The sequence below is a fragment of the Tenrec ecaudatus genome, chromosome 13 (assembly GCF_050624435.1).
Source record: "Tenrec ecaudatus isolate mTenEca1 chromosome 13, mTenEca1.hap1, whole genome shotgun sequence".
NCBI lineage: Eukaryota > Metazoa > Chordata > Mammalia > Afrosoricida > Tenrecidae > Tenrec > Tenrec ecaudatus.
This window is the reverse complement of record NC_134542.1, coordinates 1,030,441-1,047,575: the sequence shown is the minus strand read 5'-3', so window position 1 is coordinate 1,047,575 and position 17,135 is coordinate 1,030,441. Positions and strand designations below refer to the sequence as shown.

Sequence of the window (17,135 nt, the reverse complement as noted above, 5' to 3'; positions counted from 1 at the left end):
AACTATGGCTCCCATGAGGCGTCAGAGCTGCGCAGGTGCGTTGGGGGGCGAACCGCAGCACCGAGCTCCCATTGGCTGGGCAGCTTCTGCTCCGGGAGCTCTGATTGGTTGGAGTCTCTGAGGCGACACATTCCGGAAAGGGGAAGAGTAGCCAACATGGCGGCGGAACGCGGCTCGGGGCAGCAACAGTCGCAGGAGATGATGGAGGGTAAGCAGCCTCGGCAGCTGCGAGCCGACATTGCCCCTTACCCGAGAGGAACTCGGAGGCCCGGCCAAGGCCCGGTGCCTGACAGCTGCTCGCGGGCTCGGCAGAGCGGGGGACTCAGGGCCCGGGAGAGCCGGCCGGGGGCGGCCGCGCGGGGAGACCCGCGGGAGAGCGGCGGCCCTGGCCGGGGGCGGAGTGGAAGGAACCTCACGCGACCCTCTGAGAGGGCCGGGCGTGCGGGAGAGGGCCGCGCTTGCTGGTGGGGAAACTGAGGCGCGAGGGCCCCTCCTACGAGAGGACGGGGCTGGGGAGAGGTGACTGGGAATTGGAGCCGGTGGTGGAGGCTTCGAGGGCTAGGTCTCTTGTCAAGGCTCTCGTCATCGCAAAAGGCAAAGGCCGGCCTTCCCGCCTTGCTGGGAAGCTTGTTTTCAGCCCACAGCGGGGTCCGCGCCGTTACTGTGCAAGCATTGCTGACCCCGGCACTGTGAAGAGGCCTGGCGGGAGTGGGGGGGCGGGGCAGGAGAGCCCAGGGCATGTGAACTTTGATATGGTGCGTACTTCTGTTTAACCAAAGAATGAGCCCGGCTGGCGCCGTGGTTACGCACCAGGGTGCTACCTGCCAGCTCAGCAGTTCAAAACCATCAGCAGCTGTTGGAAGAGAAGGCGGCTTCCTTCTCCGGTTCAGAAACTCAGAGGCAGTTCTGCCCTGCCCTACAGGGTAGACTCCTTAACACTGAGGTTTGGGTTTTTGGTTTATTTAAAGCAAAGAAGTGCTTCTCCAATCCCCCTGCCATCTCACCCACCCTCTCATTTGTATCCACATCCAATTCCCTTCTTGTTCTCCCCATAACTCTAAGCCTTTTCCTCTCCCATTCCCTCCAAAACTCACTGAGTCAGGGATCTCCCACGTGTCAACTTCCTTCACAGCTCCAAATCTTTAGTGCATACCAGTACCTTCACCCAGCCTCACCCTCTACCCCTGCCCCACAGCCTGCCTTCAGGTTTCAGTCACATCACCTCTCACATGTTGGCCAACCTGCTGACTCTCAGATACACTGTCCTCCCACCTCAGGCATGCCCATCCTACCAACTGGACCTCATATTACCTGGCCTCCATCCCTGGCTCCTGACTGGGTGGAAACCACTCTGGTGTTGACTTCACATAAGCATATGCATTGAGTTGAAGATCAGATTTGGGCTTCAGAGTCAGATCAGCTTCTCGTGACTGAGGAGGGCCAGGCACTCCTCAAATAGGCAGGCTGGAGGAGGGGGCCAGTTTCTTCAGTAGCTACTTTCCTTCTGGGAGGCCCCTCTGTAGAAGATTCTATGTAACTCCAAGCCACCAGTGGTTGCTTACCCTGCATCCACAGTGCCTCTGCTCATTGGAGTTGGGGGCCAGCCTTTGGGATTTTGAGTCAGGTCAGTGCCCATCACATGGCTTCTCCATTTCTGGGCTGCCCTCTCCCAATTCCCCACAGCCTGGTCAGAGTCCACTTGGGAGGCGGTGCAAATTTGAGTCTTAAACTGGGCGGGTCAGCTGGCCACACAGATGATGGAGCCTGGTGGAGGTTATGTGAGGGTCCACAAAGGCATCCTCTGTGGCCAGCAGCCAGCCAAGCAAAAGTCTGCAGGCACCAAAGTCTCCTCTGGTCTGTGGTCCCATCCACCAGAGGAGCTAGAGCACAGACATGTCACCTTCAGTCGACAGGCGGGTCGAGTCAGAAGAGTCGGGCGACGAGGAAGGGAAGAGGCACAGCAGCAGCCTCGTGGCCGAGCTGAGTGCACAGAGCCTGAAGGACAGAGAGGAGAGCGTCCTGGAGAACCCCGAAGGTACGAGGGTGGGACACTCACTCGTGGAGGGGCCATGATGCCACTTGAGGGCTGCCCCGGGAAGTGGCTATCCTGTGTGCTGTGCCCCACGGAGAGCCTGTTCTAAGTCCCAGGAACCAGAGCGGGTCTGCTACTTGCTGGAAAGAGCCAGCTTCCCAAGAGGATGCGGTTGCGCTCCTTTGCTGTGAGCACATTAGCAATGTCTGGCTGCTGGCTGCCACGTCAGTGGTTCAAGCCCACAGGCCCTCCGAGGAGGGGATGAGCCCTCTGCACCCAAGGAGATTTGTGCTCCTGGGAGCTGAGGGCGGGGGCTTCAGAGAACATGCCCGGAGCAGCAGGCCTGAGAGGTCTCCCCTCAGGGGCGTCCAGGTGTTCATTAGTCATACCCAGCATCTAGTGTAGATGTCAGGTAACCATGGCAACTTCATTTTAAGGCAAGGAGGAGTCCCACAAACATCTGGGCACATTTCCGTTGTAACCGGCGTGCAAAAGCAGTGGGGTAGGTGGGACTCACACTCAAGACAGGGGCGGGAAGGTGTCTGTAGGGTGTGACACTGCTCAGAGCCAGCACTGTGTCTGTAGGGAAGTCGGTCTGAGCCCTCGGAGAAGCCAGGGCTTGCCACTGCGCTTGTTTATGCAAGTCTCCCAAAGAAGCGAGCGCAGATGGAGCCACTCTGCCCACTGCCTCTAGCACAGGTAATATGGACACTTGGGACAGAGACCTGGAGGCTCACACAGCTGTGCCCGCAGGAGGTTGGGGGTAGGGGTTTGTTAGAGCACTTCTGCCCGGATCAGGCCAAGGGGCAGGAACTCACCTGTGTGTGTCGGGCTTCTGTCAGGACAGCTTCCGGAAGGAAGCCTGAGATTCCAGTGTTGCAATCTTTGGGAGTGGGTTAGGAGTCTTTTGGTTTTTCCCGATTTCTGTCCCATTTGACTCGGGCTGGTTGACATCTTGTAAAGTTAGAGACTAACTGTCATGAGTGCTGTCCAGGGGGGTCCTTCTGGTCTTGAGCAAGGCCTGCGTGTCAGCCCTCTCTCCTGGGTAGGGGCCGTGTGGTGTGCTCCATGGTAGTGTAGGCGGCAGGGGGCAGCAGTCCTCTCCATCTAGCAAGATGAAGCCCTGAGTGTGATGCATCTTGGCGTGTCTGAGCGCGCCCGCATGTATGTGGTCTTGCATAGCTCGGGGTTTTGTCTGTGGGTCCTTTCGGAGGTGGCCGCTCCTGGAAGTAAGTGAGGAGGCGAAGGGGACAGTCCACACAGGGCTTCCCCCCACCTCAGGCCCGCGTGAAACCCGAGCAGTGTGGCCACTCTATGCAGCTGGCCGCTTGGGCCCTGGGGAGGCTGCGTGAATTATTCAGCAGCTGGGCTGCTCCTGCACTGGAGCCGGGCTCCGTTTGCCTGGGCGTTCTGCAGAAAAGCGGGTTGTGCTGGCCCACTTCCCACTGGGTCCAGCGTGCTCTGGAGATGTCAATGGAAGGAGGTGGGGGTGGCAGTTTCTGCAGCAGAGGCTAGTCGGCCCTGGGGCCTTTGTCAGCAACCTCGATAGTGTGGGGGTGTCAGCAGGACACTAGCCCCACCACTTGGCAGAGCCAGCTGTCCAGTGAGTGCCCTTCTCTCCTCTCCCAGAAGTACAGGAGCTGCCCGTGGACATGGAGACCGTCACCCTGGATGGGGACGCTGAGGTAATGGCGCCCTCTCAGCTTGTGAGGGCAGCGCCGCACTGACGACAGGCAGGGCGGGCGTCTGTGTTCCTGATCCTGAGAGTGGGGCGGATGGCTGTCTGCTAGGCCTTGGTCATGTGTGGGCTAGGGGCGATGCAGTAGAGGATGAAGCTCATCTCCCATGTCGAGCACAGCGTGTGGCAGTGACTCCAGTAGCGCCGACCACAGGGCATGTGCCTCCCACAAAGCCCATCTCTGACACAGCTGTGGCTGCAGCCCGGTACCGTGATACCAAGAGCCGGGGGTCTCGGGTCCCCACAGGGCATGTGGACACCAATGAGGCCTGGCCATGGCACCCAATAGGACACGTGGCCCCAGCGCATGGCTGGTGTGCCTGTCCTCAGACCCAGGATCTCTGCTTTGTGCTCAGGGAGCTGGGGTGATAGCAGGGTTACCTGTCACAGCAGGTCATTCATGTAAAGACATCGTCACTGAACTTAAGTCCCTCTCTGCCCTGTCTCCCACCCCTCTGCCCCCCACCGACAGCAACAATCTGGGCGACGTGGTCTTGGGAGCTGAGTGGGTCTTGTGTTGCAGGACGTGGATCTGAATCACTATCGGATTGGGAAGATCGAAGGGTTCGAAGTGCTGAAGAAAGTGAAGGTGAGGTGGCTGTCACCGTGCTGGGGTCTCAGGCCCTGTGCCTCAGTGGCAGACTAGCACGAGGGGTGCAGAGGGGATCCCCAGAGGGGGGCCATCCAGCTGGCCCCTGACCACGCCTCCATTCAATGACCTTTCATAACAGAACTCAGTGTAGGCTCCACTTGGTGTGCCCCTATCCCCCCACCCCACTCAGTCTGGGCAGATCAGCTCTAGGGTGTGTGCACCCCTCAGGATGGTGTGGACACATGACCCCTCAGCCCCACCTGCCCCTCCGCAGACACTCTGCCTTCGCCAGAACCTGATCAAATGCATCGAGAACCTGGAGACGCTGCAGAGCCTACGTGAGCTGGATCTCTATGACAACCAGATCCGGAGGATGGAGAACCTGGGGACGCTGACGGCATTGGAGTGAGTCCTCTGGGAATGGGGGCTGGGACTGAGCCACCAGGGGCCGCCCCCACCATGTGGGCTGCTGCTCACCAATCAGCACGGCTGGTCTTGATCCTGGGGAAGTCCCTGTCAAGTCTCGGGAACTGCTTCCCTCTGTGCCTGGTCTTAAACGCAAGAGCGTGCCTGCCCTGCCTAGCCTGGGGCTGGTCCTGTGCTAGTCTGGGCCCGGTCCAGAGGCGATGGGTAGTGGGTGCTTCCTCAGCTATCCTGAGACCGGTCCCAGGGTGACCTTCCTGAGCACTTTTGGCTCATTGTGCTCTAGGTTCTAAGAAGTTCAGCCCCGCAGGGCTCCATCTTCTGAGCCCAGCCCTGGTTCTGCTCTGGACAGACAGGGACAAGCAAGGTCCCGGCCAAACAGTGCTGGGGGCCTGAGCAAGGGGACCCCAACACCCCTGGCCCTGTTCACTCAGCCTTCAGCTCAGTGTTAAAGAGGACGTCTGCTTGTTCAGGGTTCTGGACATTTCTTTCAACCTGCTGAGGAGCATCGAAGGCCTCGACCAGCTGACCCAACTGAAGAAGCTCTTCCTGGTCAACAATAAGATCAGTAAGATCGAGAACGTCGGCAACTTGCATCAGCTCCAGATGCTGGAGCTGGGCTCTAACCGCATCCGGGTAGGTACCACGCACACCACTGTCTGCCACTAAGGTGAGGGCCTGGGCCCAGGAATGTAGGCCAGGAGTCGGAGGTGAGGCTGGCTTGCAGTTTCAAAGCCATTGCAGGTGCTTCTCGGGACCAGGGGTTCTTGTTCTGGAGAAGACATACTACAGAGACGGGGCCCACCACCCAGCCTTGCAGCACTGGTCTGTCAGCATGGTTCCAGTCTGAGGTCCTATGCCCGCTGGCTTGGACACCACCACCACTCCACCCCCCCCGCACCCCCCCCCGGAGGGCATCGGTGGCAGTCTCCTATGAGCCACCGACAGGCCATGTTGGGGTCGGGCCACCAGCTCTGAGACTGTCAGGTGGATGGACAGAAGGAATTACCCTGTTCTGGCTTCAGACCTGGGCAGGTCCCAGAACAGCCGGCACTGAGGCTCTGCCAGGCAGAACTGAGGAGCACAGGGCCAGGGGAGAATGGCTGATGACCCACTTGCAGAAATCAAGTGCCGCCATGCTCTGCATCACCGTGTTGGGCTATGGACCTGACTGGGGTCATTCACAGGAATTCCCTGGTGGCGCGTTTTAAGAAGGTGGGAGCCAGCCTTTGTTTCCTGGGTGGAGTCCTCTGGAGCCTGGCCCTTGGGGGCCGTGGATCTTTACAGCACTGCAGCCACCTTTGTGCTGCACATGGACACATGGGGCCCACTGCCCCACACTCCTGGCCTCTGAGGGGTTCCACCATGCCTGGTATTTCCAAGACAGTGTCCCTGAAAGGCTATCGTCCCCTTCCTCTTTGTTCCGGAGATGTTTGACTCCTGGAAGCATTGGCTCTCATTGCCCAGGTTAGACGGCTGACCCTGCAAGGTAGGCACGATGTAAACCAAGAAGGTGGGCCTGGGTGGCGACAAGCTGCATGGCAGCCTTTCTCAGGAAGCGCCAGGCCAGCAGCCCCTTGCTGAGGGATCTTGCACAATCAGAGGGAGCAGGGATGCCCAGGGGCCTCCCCGTCCTTAGTTGTCTCAGCTGGTAGTGCTAGGGGCGCAGAGAGGTGGGCACAAGGGCCCAGTAGGGCAGCCCCCAGCTGCCTGGGATGGGGGGTGGTGGGGAAGGAGAGCATCACGGATAAAGCCCGAGGAATAGACAGAGCCGCCCTCTGGGCCCTGCAGACTGGGTTTGTCAGAACCATGAGACACTTGGGACCCTTGAGGAAATTGGCTAGTCTGTGTGTTTCAAACTGCCCCTGGAAGGTCAGAGCTGGGCCAGGCGGACGGCTGTTATGGATGTCAAGGGTGTGGCCCCTGGGACCCCATCCTAGCCTGCCTCGCCCTCTACAGGCGATCGAAAACATCGACACACTGACCAACCTCGACAGTCTGTTCCTGGGCAAAAATAAGATCACCAAGCTCCAGAACCTGGACGCCCTCACCAACCTCACCGTGCTCAGCATGCAGGTACCGCCCACTCCCGCGCTGCTGGGCAGGGGCTGGGGGCGCAGCCTTGGGCGGCCCCTCACACATACGCTGCTGACATCAGCTCTGCTCTGGGCTGCTGCGGTTCAATATGAGGTGCAGCATGTTACCACCCCATCTAGTCCTGGCATCCCATCCCTACCCCCACCTGGTCCTGGCACCCCGCCCCATCCCCCATCTCACCCGCCCTGACACTGAGTACTCTGCCTGTAGAGTAACCGGCTCACCAAGATCGAGGGCCTGCAGAGCCTGGTGAACCTGCGGGAGCTCTACCTCAGTCACAACGGCATCGAGGCCATCGAAGGCCTGGAGAGCAACGTAAGGAGGGGTGTGGGGGCTCGCTGTCAGGGGTATAGCTGTGCACACGCATGGACATCCATGCAGGGCTGTGCTGGGTGCACATTGCTGGGCCCCACCCCCATGGTGTCTGTGCTCAATCCTTCCCCTTCTTCCTGAGTCCGCCTGCCCTCCCCACTAGCACAGGCTCCAGCCCAGAGCGGCCAGGGGTCCCCACTGTCCTCGTCACCTTGGGGAGTGGCCACTGTGCCACGTCCCCATCAATAAAGTTCCTTTGTTCCCTCAGCCGTGCCAGTTTTCTGTCTGTGAACACAGCCACCCTGACTCGGGCAGGGCCATGGTGTGTCACTCACATCAGACCTCTCTAACCTCTGACCCCAGCCCGAGCAAATCTTGGGGAAGTGGCGGCAGGGAGGTGGAGAGACGGCATCTGATGTGCTGGGGCCGAGAGGACAAAGCAGAGTGCTGTGTAATTGGGGCTGCTAGTGGGCACTGAAAGTTCTGGTAGACAAGCTGACCTGGTTGGCACTCCCCACTTGGGTCCACAGGCCCCAGAGCTGTGTCCCAGTGGGGACCCCTGGGCACCCCCAGCTGTGGAGCAAACACAGAATCCTAGATTGCTTCTGAGACAACAGGATTTCTCGGGGGACCTGGGTTTTCAGGGCAGTGGGCTTCATGAGGGTGGTGGCTTGAAGCCCATGGGCACTTACGCTCTGCCCCGTCCTGTCCTGCCCATCTGCCCCATGCTGCTCTTTTCTTTGCAGCTTGTTTTCTGCCAGGGAGCATCCCTGGGATTCTGGAGATGCCGGGTTTTAGTTTGTCTGAAGGTTGCTTTCATGGAGGGGGACATGACCCGTCCTGTCTGCAGTGACGTCTTTGGGTCTTCAGGCACAGCATCAGCCCTGGCACCAGACTCCCTTAGGACATTCTCTTACTGGTATGCTTCAGGCTGGCTTTTGAACGTGCTCACGGCCCCAGGCCTGAGGGCTGTGCTGAGTGGCCTGTCATCGCACCAGAGTCCGGGCTGCCCTGGCAGCCCCGCTTCTCAAGCTGGTCAGGGCTCAAACTGTTAGCGCTGCCCTGTGCCATTACCATCCAGCCTGACCCCTGGCACATGCCTACAGGGGTGTCAGGAACCACTGCCAACATTGGCCACCATCCTGGCCCTGCCCTCTCTTCCGTGACTGTTTCTCGGGCACCCTTAGGCCTGTGGGCAGCCAGTCACCTGGCCAACTGTGGGCCTCAGTCATTCGGGGTGTGGAAGAAGCGGTCTTGTCTGCAGACTCAGGTGTGTGACACAGCACAGTGACCGTGAGCTCACTGGAGGGTTGGACTTCTTGATGTGCATTGTTTGCTGAGATGTGCTCCTTTGCCCCCTCACTTGGGGACCGGGCTCAAGACCCCAGGACCAGGAAAATGAGAAGAGGGGGTGCTGGGCGGGTAGGGAGCTCTTGTTGGAAGCAGTTGCCACTTCTGATGCTGGGGGAGCTTGCCTGTCATTTTCCCTGACAGTGTCCACACCTGGACGCTGGAAATGGGCACATGCTGCCTTGCTGGACAGAACCAGTGCCACACCACCTTGGGGCAAAATGCAAACTCCCAGATCCCAGCACCTGAAATCCCTGCCCACAGGAAGTGTCCCCACCACCACCACCACCACCCTCGGTGCTCCAGGCAGGGCCCAGCTGGCTGCTCTAGCACTCAGACTAGGGTCCAGGGGGCCATAAGCCTTGCCCTCCTTGGGGCCTTGTCCTCGGCACCGCTGTCCCCACCCACCACTGCCGTGTGCCCCACCTCCAGGCAGAGGGTGCCAAGAACTTTAGGGATCCACCATGTGGTGAGCACAAAGCTGCAAAGCTACTGTCCCCACCTTGCCCTCTGCAGCCCCCTGGCCTTTGGCTCTGGAAGCCCTGTGATGGAGGGGAGTACAAGCACCCCAGGTCTTAGCCAGCTTCAAATGCCAGCAGTGGGGACACCGCACCATGAGGGCTGGCCCCCAAGTCCCGCCCAGACGACATGCAGGAAGTGGGCAGTTCTGGGACCCTTGCCTGCATGCTGGTCTGTGAGGGCAGAGGTGCCCTCCCCAACCTGGAACCTTTACTCAGCTCTGAGTGCACGGTCACCTGTCCTGCTGAGAGCAGGGTAACCCAGCGCACAATTGTTTCCTTGTTTCAGAACAAACTCACCATGCTGGACATTGCGTCAAATAGAATAAAAAAGATTGAGAATATCAACCACCTAACAGAGCTTCAGGAATTCTGGGTAAGTGTGCTTGCCACGTGCCAGGGTCAGAGACACTGGCCAGACTGGCCCCACTGACGAAAACGTGTAGCTTGCTCTCCTGTCCCTGACTCGCCCATGTCTGGTGTGCGCTGAGGTGGGAGTTCTGTTTGGAGCGTGATGGGTGGGCCCAATGATCCCAGCGCAAGCCCCCGGCAGATTCAGGGTTGCCATGTGATGGAAGGTTTCCCAACGCCGGCCCCCACCATGGTGGCAAGCTCCAGGGCAGGTGCATGCACTTTGCTCCCTGGGATTTGCATGTTTGGCTCTCAGCTGTGAGGGTACACGCAGCCCCCCTGAAGGGGCTGACGAGGGCGGCAGCGGCGGTGGCCTGCCACTTGAAGGCGGTCCCTTCTCGCCCCTGGTGTGTGCAGGTTTCTCTGGCCTCTTGCTCTCTCCTTATGGTTTCCATCCACTAGGGAAACTCCCAGGAATCACTTCCTCTGTCCTTCCCCCGTTTCTCTGAAGCTGCAGTTGTCCTCCCTGAGATCCCTGAGGCTCATGCCCGCATGAGCCTGCCACTCGTGGCTTCCTGGGGCTTGGCCATGGGAGTGGCCCTGCTCCCTTCACTGCACATCCCGGGCACCTCCACCTGAAGCATGGATGAGGGACCCACCGCCCACTCGGAGCAGCCCTGCCTGAGAGGAGGGTTGCTGTAGATCTTGACGGAGGCTGGCGGCCTCGTCTCTCACATGGAGACCTTCAGGGGCTGAACCCAGCAGCTGAGAGCTGGCCCACTGGGCCCCCAGCTCCCCAGGCTCCTGCACTGCCCGCGGAACACCTGCTGACAGCACGACCCCAATCAGACCTGGTGCCCTTCTTCACAGCTCAGCCCCAGCATGAGACTGCCCTGCCAGACAGTCCCATCAGGACCCGAGACCCACTCACAGCCAGCAGCTCTGCTGGAACACTCTGCAGGAAGGAATCTTTGCTTTTCGAAAGTACAGTAAGGTGCCGCCTCGGCCCCTTAGAACAGGGAAAGGAAAGCTCTCAACCATGTAGCGTCCACACTATCCACCAAACAAGAATGCATCCATCCATCCGTGGACGAAGAAGCTGGAGACTGGCCCGTAACAAGCAGGGTGCAGGGGGGCTGTTTCACATCCTACAACACGGGCACAACCTGCCCGCAGCGGACCAGGAACCTGGAGCACTGTGAGCATCGGAGATCACAGCCTTCGGTGTGAATGACAACTCAGCTTGAAGCTGATCCAGACCCTCACAGCTGGACGGAACCAAAAGAACATCCAGCTAATAGAGAGACAGTGCGCGAGGTGTCGGGGTTTCACCTTGCTTGTACCCACAATCCTGTGGCTCCCAGGACAGCAGGCAGCTACACAGAGCGAGGGCCACCCTCACCTGGGCCTCTCCCATTGTATTTCAAAGGAAGACGCAGAGGCTGGTCGGGAAGGGCCCCCCCAGATGCTGATGCACTGGGAAGGGCTGCCACCAAGTCCTGCTCCTTCCTGAGCACCCAGGTGGCAGAGAGCTGAAGCTGAACTCAGACAAGAAACGTCTGGGCATTCTCATTGACCCTTTTGCCCAGTTGGGTGTTGGGGGGGCTTCTGAGATGCTCACAGAGTCCAAGTGGTCACTTTGAGTCCCATTTTTGACGCGTAGGAGGGTAGCCATCTCTTAAAGTTGTCGGTGTCAAATGCATCCTCTATAACGTGCCGCAGGTGGTGAGTCGCCACAAAGAAGAGGCTGCCTGCTGCCCGGAAAGCTTGCGAGTGTCCAGTAGGACGTCCTATGGGGCCGCTGTGAGTCAACTGCATGGCGGTGAGCAGGTCCCAGCTCAGCGCCCACTCATCCTGTGACCTGTCGACAGAAGGGGGAGATAGGAATCGAGCACACATGCCCGAGCCAGTCACCAGCCTCTGACACCATGAGACACTCGGGAAGCACCTGGGATACACCTGGTTCTGAGTGTCCAGTGTCACCGTGTACCAGAGGAATGTGCCCTACGTTTAAAGGCAAACATGCATGTTCAAGACTTGTGTACACAGCTCCACGCGGCAACTCAGCCAGCGACCGGACACCATCCCCCACCCCCAGCCCCGGGCATCCCCGTTACACTCACTGCCAATTGTCTGCGTGTCGTGTGGTTGGTTGGTTGGTTCACACTGTCGCAATGGCAGGTAAAGATCTTTCCTGAAGCACTTCTGCGCTGGCCCTTCCCGGCGGGGGGGGGGGGGTTGAGGGGGGGCCTCAGCACACAGCAGTGTGCATCTGCTTGATGTTCTCCACGACCAAGCTCGGGAACATGCACATGTGGATTTCCCAAAGCAGGTGGTGCCCTCGTTCCATGAGCGTTCTGTGGAAGCAGGTGACGGGGCAGTGCAGGCGCGTTGTAGCTGAGAGCTGGTCTGGCTCTGGCGGTGGGCCTGAGCCCCGCTTCCAACACCCGCCTGCCACAAACAAGCGTCAGCATGTGAGACCCTGGACAGCTCGCCTGCCTCGAGCACTGACCCGGGCTGAAGGGGCGTTGAAAGGGAGCCCATGGTTCAGCTCCGTTGGCCTTGAACATTGTGCTGAGCTGAAGCAGCAGAGGTCAGAGGTGAGGGCAGGTGGTGAGCAGTGTGGCCTCAGTACCCTTGTCGTCTAGCTCGCCGTCGCCAAGGCCAAGCCTAGGGCCAGAGCCCACATGCTCAAGTAAGACCCACACTCCCAAAACTGCAAAAAGCACGTGCCCCGAGAGGCCGTTTGCAGGGCAGGTTCTACCCGTGTCCCAGGGCTGGGGACACATAGATTATCTATGAGAACAAGCTGTACTACATCAGTTGAAGGACTAGACCGGTCATTTCATTGCCTCTGAGAACAGCCTCTTCAGGGATCCATAGTCTACAGCACACAGTCCTTCAGCCAGCGGTCAGGCTGTGGTCCAGGGAGGTCACGTGAAGAAACCCAGCCCTGCGTTCTTCGCTTCAAAGCCACCTGGAAGTGAATCCTCATTCCTGTCTCTTCTCCCTTGGCCTGGCAGCGGGACAGGGCAGAGCAGCCCCTACTCTGTGCTGTGCACTGCCCGCCCCGGCCACTCGTTGCCCAGATGGGCAGGGCTCACTCACTTGCTGGCAGGTGGCTGTCTAGTCACAAGGCGCCCAGGTTGGCAGTGCTGTGCACTGCTATGTTGCAGGTCCCTGGGACTGGCACTGACTCATGACAGGAGCCACGATGGCACTTGACTGTGGGCTTAGAGAGGCCCTGGCAGGCCTGATGCAGTCAGGAGTGCTACCAGTGAGCCCCTGCCATCACCAGGGCGTCTAAGGCAGGGAAACTGCTCAGACCAAGACGGGCTCCTGCTGGTGCAACCTGGCCCGAGGAGCGAGGGAAGAGGTGCCCCTGTGTACTTGCCTGCCTGTGGGAGAGTTGATGATCTCTTCATCCATTTTCCTGCAGGCTTTTTGAGGGTTCTTGGTGGGGAGGGGTACAGGATGGTCACAGACAGTGTCAGAACGTCTCTTCAAACATCCCTGGTGGTGCAGTGGGCTAGGTCAGCAGTCTGAAAGCAGCAGTAGCCTCACGTAAAGGGACGGTCTTGGGAGACCCAGGGGCAGCGGCAGGGTCTCTGTGAGTCAGACTCTGCTCTTGCAGTGGGTGACTGAGATTCCCAAGGAGTGTTGTGTCCTAAACCTCCGGGGTCCCCAGCGTGCTCTTCCAGGGCTGGGCCATGGAGGAGACCTGGTTACACCTGAGTCCAGCTTAGCGGCTGCTCGGCATGCCATCAGCAGGTGAGGTGGAGCGTACCCCTACCTGGGCCTGCCTTCTCATTCAGGTCAAGCGCCCCAGTCAGCTGTGGGCTCACCCAGTGGAGAGGGGTCCAAATGGTGCCTCTAAAGTGCCCCACCCCCAGGGCCATCACGAGCTGGGGAGAAACCGAGATGTCCGTGTCAGGCGAGGCAACCTTCGTCAGCTGTGATGGTCAGTGTAGCCCCGCAGCCTCAGCCTGGGGAGCGGTGGCCGCACACTGGTGTGCAGGGCTGTCACAGATCTGCGGGAGAGTGGGGGCTCTACTCGTTCTCTGTCGACCCTCCTGGGCGTGAGCCTAGGGGTAGTGTTGGCAGTGCATCTTGGCCGTGCATCTGTCTGTCCTGTCTGCCCAGATGAACGACAACCTCATCGAGAGCTGGAGCGACCTGGATGAGCTGAAGGGCGCCCGCAACCTGGAGACAGTGTACCTGGAGAGAAACCCACTGCAGAAGGACCCCCAGTACCGGCGCAAGATCATGCTGGCCCTGCCCACCGTCAGGCAGATTGACGCCACCTTTGTCCGGTTCTGAGCCCCTCTCCTCGACAACACGACCCCACCACGGCCTTTCACCTGCCTTTTGCTCCTGAACCCACCGTGCAGCACGGCCGTGCGCCAGGGGCAATAAAGGCGCTGCGTGTAACCAACAGGCCTGGCGCCCTGTCTGCTCTGAGCTCCGTCCCTCTTCGTCTTGGGCATTGGTGGCCACGAGGGAGGCTGCCTGCCCGCCTGTCTGCATCGCGCCCCCACAAGGCCGGCTGCCCCGGCATTGTGCCTGTGTCAGCCCAGGGCTCCCTGCACCGGGGGCCGGCCGGTGCCAAGTTTAAAAAGAATTCTATCTAAAAATAAACGGATACTGAGAGCTCGTGTGTGAAAGCATCCAGCCTTGTGCGCTGTGACACAGGACCTCTAAGTCGGGCGGTGAGGCCCAGCTGGGCAGGCTAGGCGGTGCTGCAGTGCGGAGACAGCCCCCTAAGCACCCTGCCTCCATCACCTCCAGTCCACATCCTCCAGTCCCTACCCCGGCCGTAGAGAGACTGCCTCCTAGGTCTGGACCTCAGCCTCCCTCCACGGGCACGGCTGTCCTGGGGTCTCAGGTTCCCCTCTGGCAGGAAAATTGAGTCCGGTGTTATAAGGGCCCTTCTCAGTCCACAGTGAACAGTGCCCACACAGGTTCCCCCGACTTGCCAGCGCAAGTGCAGGACATGCCTGTCCCCACAGTCCTGCTGGACTGCAGTGCCATGAACATGTGATGCATGGGAAGCTCGCAGTTTTGTGAGACCTAAGCCAAAGCCTCTGTCCTCGGAGGCGCTGGGTTTGGGGGCACCCTGAGACGTGCAGGGCCCCCATGGCGGTGTTGCTTCCCATGAAGCCTGGTCACTAAGCCCTGGCCTTGGGCTGACCAGACAAGCTCCTCAGACAGGCTGTGTAGACTGCTCCACCTACTGTCACCAGTGCCCAGCCTCCCCCCACTGGGCCCCCTAGCCCTGGTGACTTCCACCACTGCAGGGCACCTTGGGCACAGGGACAATGAGGACCCCATTGCCTGCACTGGAATATGTCTTCGCCCGGGCCATGCAGCTAACACCCCCACAGCTACCGAGGTCGGGTGGGTGCCCCAAGGCACTTGAGGACAGCTGGGCCTGGGCTGCATCCGTCTGAGACACTGGACACACAGACCTGGGTTCACCTGGACCAGCCTTGGGGAAGGCACGGAGTAGAAGGAGGGGTGGGAAGGATGGGCTTGGCCGCATGGCCAGCTTTTCTGAGAAATGGGGTACCCTTCTCCCTGCCACCTAGGGTCGGTGTGGTGGCCCGGCTGCAGGCAGGCTTGTAGTCCTGAGGCACAGTAGTCAGATATGGGACTGTATTTGTAAAGGTCCTGTGGGTGGGCGGTTAGGAAGCAGCCCCCAGCCCTCCAGCTGGGGGTCAGCAGACACTGCCCATGGGAAGCCTGGGCTCCTCACTGCAAACTGCAAAGCAGATTCAATGCAACCTGAGTGCTGAGCAGGCCATGAACCGTATGAAGCACAGCCTGGATCCCCAGTACGGCTGTGTGGGCAGGCTGCGCCCAGGAGGGACCCCACACACATACACTCACACTCAGGGTCCTGAGCCAGAGCTGGCCTGGGAGCGGCAGAGCCCCTTGCCAGACACTGGCCAGAACAAGAGCAGGAGTGGGAAAATGGGGCCCACCTCACAGACTTGAGCCTGGGGTGTCAGACCAAGGCCTCCTCACTGTGTCCTGCCTTGCTCCCAGGTCACTGGCATTCTCCCACTACCCAGAGCTCTCAATGGGCTGCATAGAGGGCCACATTCAGATGGACTCATCGAGGACCAGGCACTGGGCTCTGAATTCTAACGAGTGGGCGGTGGGGAGGAGGGTGAGCCAGCGGGCAGGTGCACCTGCAAGGGGCCCGGGAGCCTTGTCATCTGAGCAGGCTCTTCCAGGGACAGACACCCTAGGACTGGGGCTGGACAGAGCCAGCCCTCCACGGAGTTAACCCTGGGACCTTCCCTGGGTTCACGTGGGGCCTGAAGCCACCCAGGAGAGGTCAGGGGCTGGCCTGCATCCAGGTTGACACCCACCCACCCTCAGAGCACCCCTACTCTCACCTAGAGCCTCCCCAGGCAAAGAAGCCTGCAGACCAAGATGGTGGGCACTGAGGACAGCCTCCCCAGCCACTGCTCCTACAGCCCTGAGCTCACTAAACAAACAGCCCCACCCGCTGGCCTTCAGCTGGCCACCCACAGCGTTTGCATGGTGCCTGGGGTGGGGGGAGGGGGTTAAGGAAATAGGTTGTTGGCAAAGAGCAGGCCCCACTCCCCCTTCTCAAACAAAGGCAGGCCTGTCCCAGGATCCCGGAGCCCTGGCCCCACAGCCAGCTTCGTATCAGTCCCCTCCTGCCTGCACCAGCCGTGGCCTGGGCCAGGTGCGACCTGCCCAGCCAGGACAGAGGGACAGTACTGGGCAGGTGTGTCGGCCACCAGCTCCACCCAGGTCTTTGCCCTCGGCCAGCCAGACTCTGCTGTTGGACCACGCTTCCATTGGGAGGTGGCCATGACCTCTGAGGAAGCTTCCAGGAGCCACAGTACCAGGTGGGAACCTGTTCTATAGCGAGTGGGCCATGGGACAGGAGGAACCAGGCACCAGGCCAAGCACCTGAGTTCTGCGTGAAACAGTGGGCTGACTGGCACTGCAGCCTGGACTACTCAACTTTGGGGAAGCAGGACAGCTCCAGGTCTTCACATGGGTCTGCCTGACCCAGCTCCTCTCTCCCAGGCCTGTCTGTTCCTAGGGTCCCTCTGTCCAAGGGGTCTCTGTCTCTGTTCCCTCTGCCTTGGAGACTTTTAACCCTAGCCCCTCTATCCTGAGCCCCTTTGTCCTGGACCTCTCTGCCCCGGGCCCCTCTGTCCCGGGCCCCTCTGTCTCTGGGACTTCTGTCCCTGGCCCCTCTGTCCTGGGCCTCTCTGTCCCGGGCCCCTCTGTCCTTGGGCCTCTCTGTCCCTGGCCATCCTCAGAGAGGGTTGAAAAACCTAGAGTCTTGGAGGGTGGTCGGGTGAGCTCTCCTGAGCACAGGTGTCCCAGACATGCTGCCCTCATCCCCTCCTGCCCTGGGGCTTCCTGAGTCGGGGACCAGTGGCCCAGGAGGTGCCCTATGCCAGGGCAGCTCTGCCCACAAGGAATCAAGCAAAGGTGGCCCTCTGGACCCCCAGCTCCACACCGCACCCCAGAAGGCTGAGCAGTGGGTGGCTGAGGGGAACAGAACTGTGCCTGCAGAGCCATCGGCTGCCTGCCCCATGAGGCACCCCCTCCATCTAGTAGACCCGGCCCCTCTGCAGGTGGGGGTCTGTCTACACCTGTCCATCTCGAGTGGGGGCCATGGGTGCAGGTGGGTCTCACGCACCCTCTGTCCTGCGGGCCAGGAGCGGG

At 60.2% G+C, this 17,135-nt stretch overlaps 1 protein-coding gene across 2 annotated transcripts; it reads left to right on the top strand.

The window, feature by feature from the left end:
- Positions 1–59: 59 nt before the first annotated feature.
- PPP1R7 (protein phosphatase 1 regulatory subunit 7) lies at positions 60–14,063 on the top strand. Of its 2 annotated transcripts, XR_012779402.1 has the most exons (11): positions 60–208; positions 1,907–2,035; positions 3,662–3,717; positions 4,294–4,359; positions 4,637–4,767; positions 5,259–5,421; positions 6,745–6,861; positions 7,093–7,197; positions 9,352–9,438; positions 11,136–11,594; positions 13,557–13,695. XR_012779402.1 is itself a non-coding variant. In XM_075530401.1 (10 exons), exons 1-10 carry the CDS (start codon positions 157–159, stop codon positions 13,731–13,733), a joined length of 1,083 nt encoding a protein of 360 aa, XP_075386516.1. In that variant the 5' UTR covers positions 60–156; the 3' UTR covers positions 13,734–14,063. The 2 variants fall into 2 exon arrangements, 1 of the variants encoding a protein (XP_075386516.1); XM_075530401.1 differs by lacking the exon at positions 11,136–11,594 and having other exon boundaries at positions 13,557–14,063.
- Positions 14,064–17,135: the final 3,072 nt, after the last annotated feature.

Coding starts and splice junctions, on each gene's coding strand:
- PPP1R7 (XM_075530401.1), top strand. CDS start 157: ATGGCGGCGGAACGCGGCTCGGGGCAGCAACAGTCGCAGGAGATGATG. Junction 5,422..6,744: donor TGGGCTCTAACCGCATCCGG/GTAGGTACCACG, acceptor CGCCCTCTACAG/GCGATCGAAAACATCGACAC. Junction 9,439..13,556: donor CAGAGCTTCAGGAATTCTGG/GTAAGTGTGCTT, acceptor CTGTCTGCCCAG/ATGAACGACAACCTCATCGA.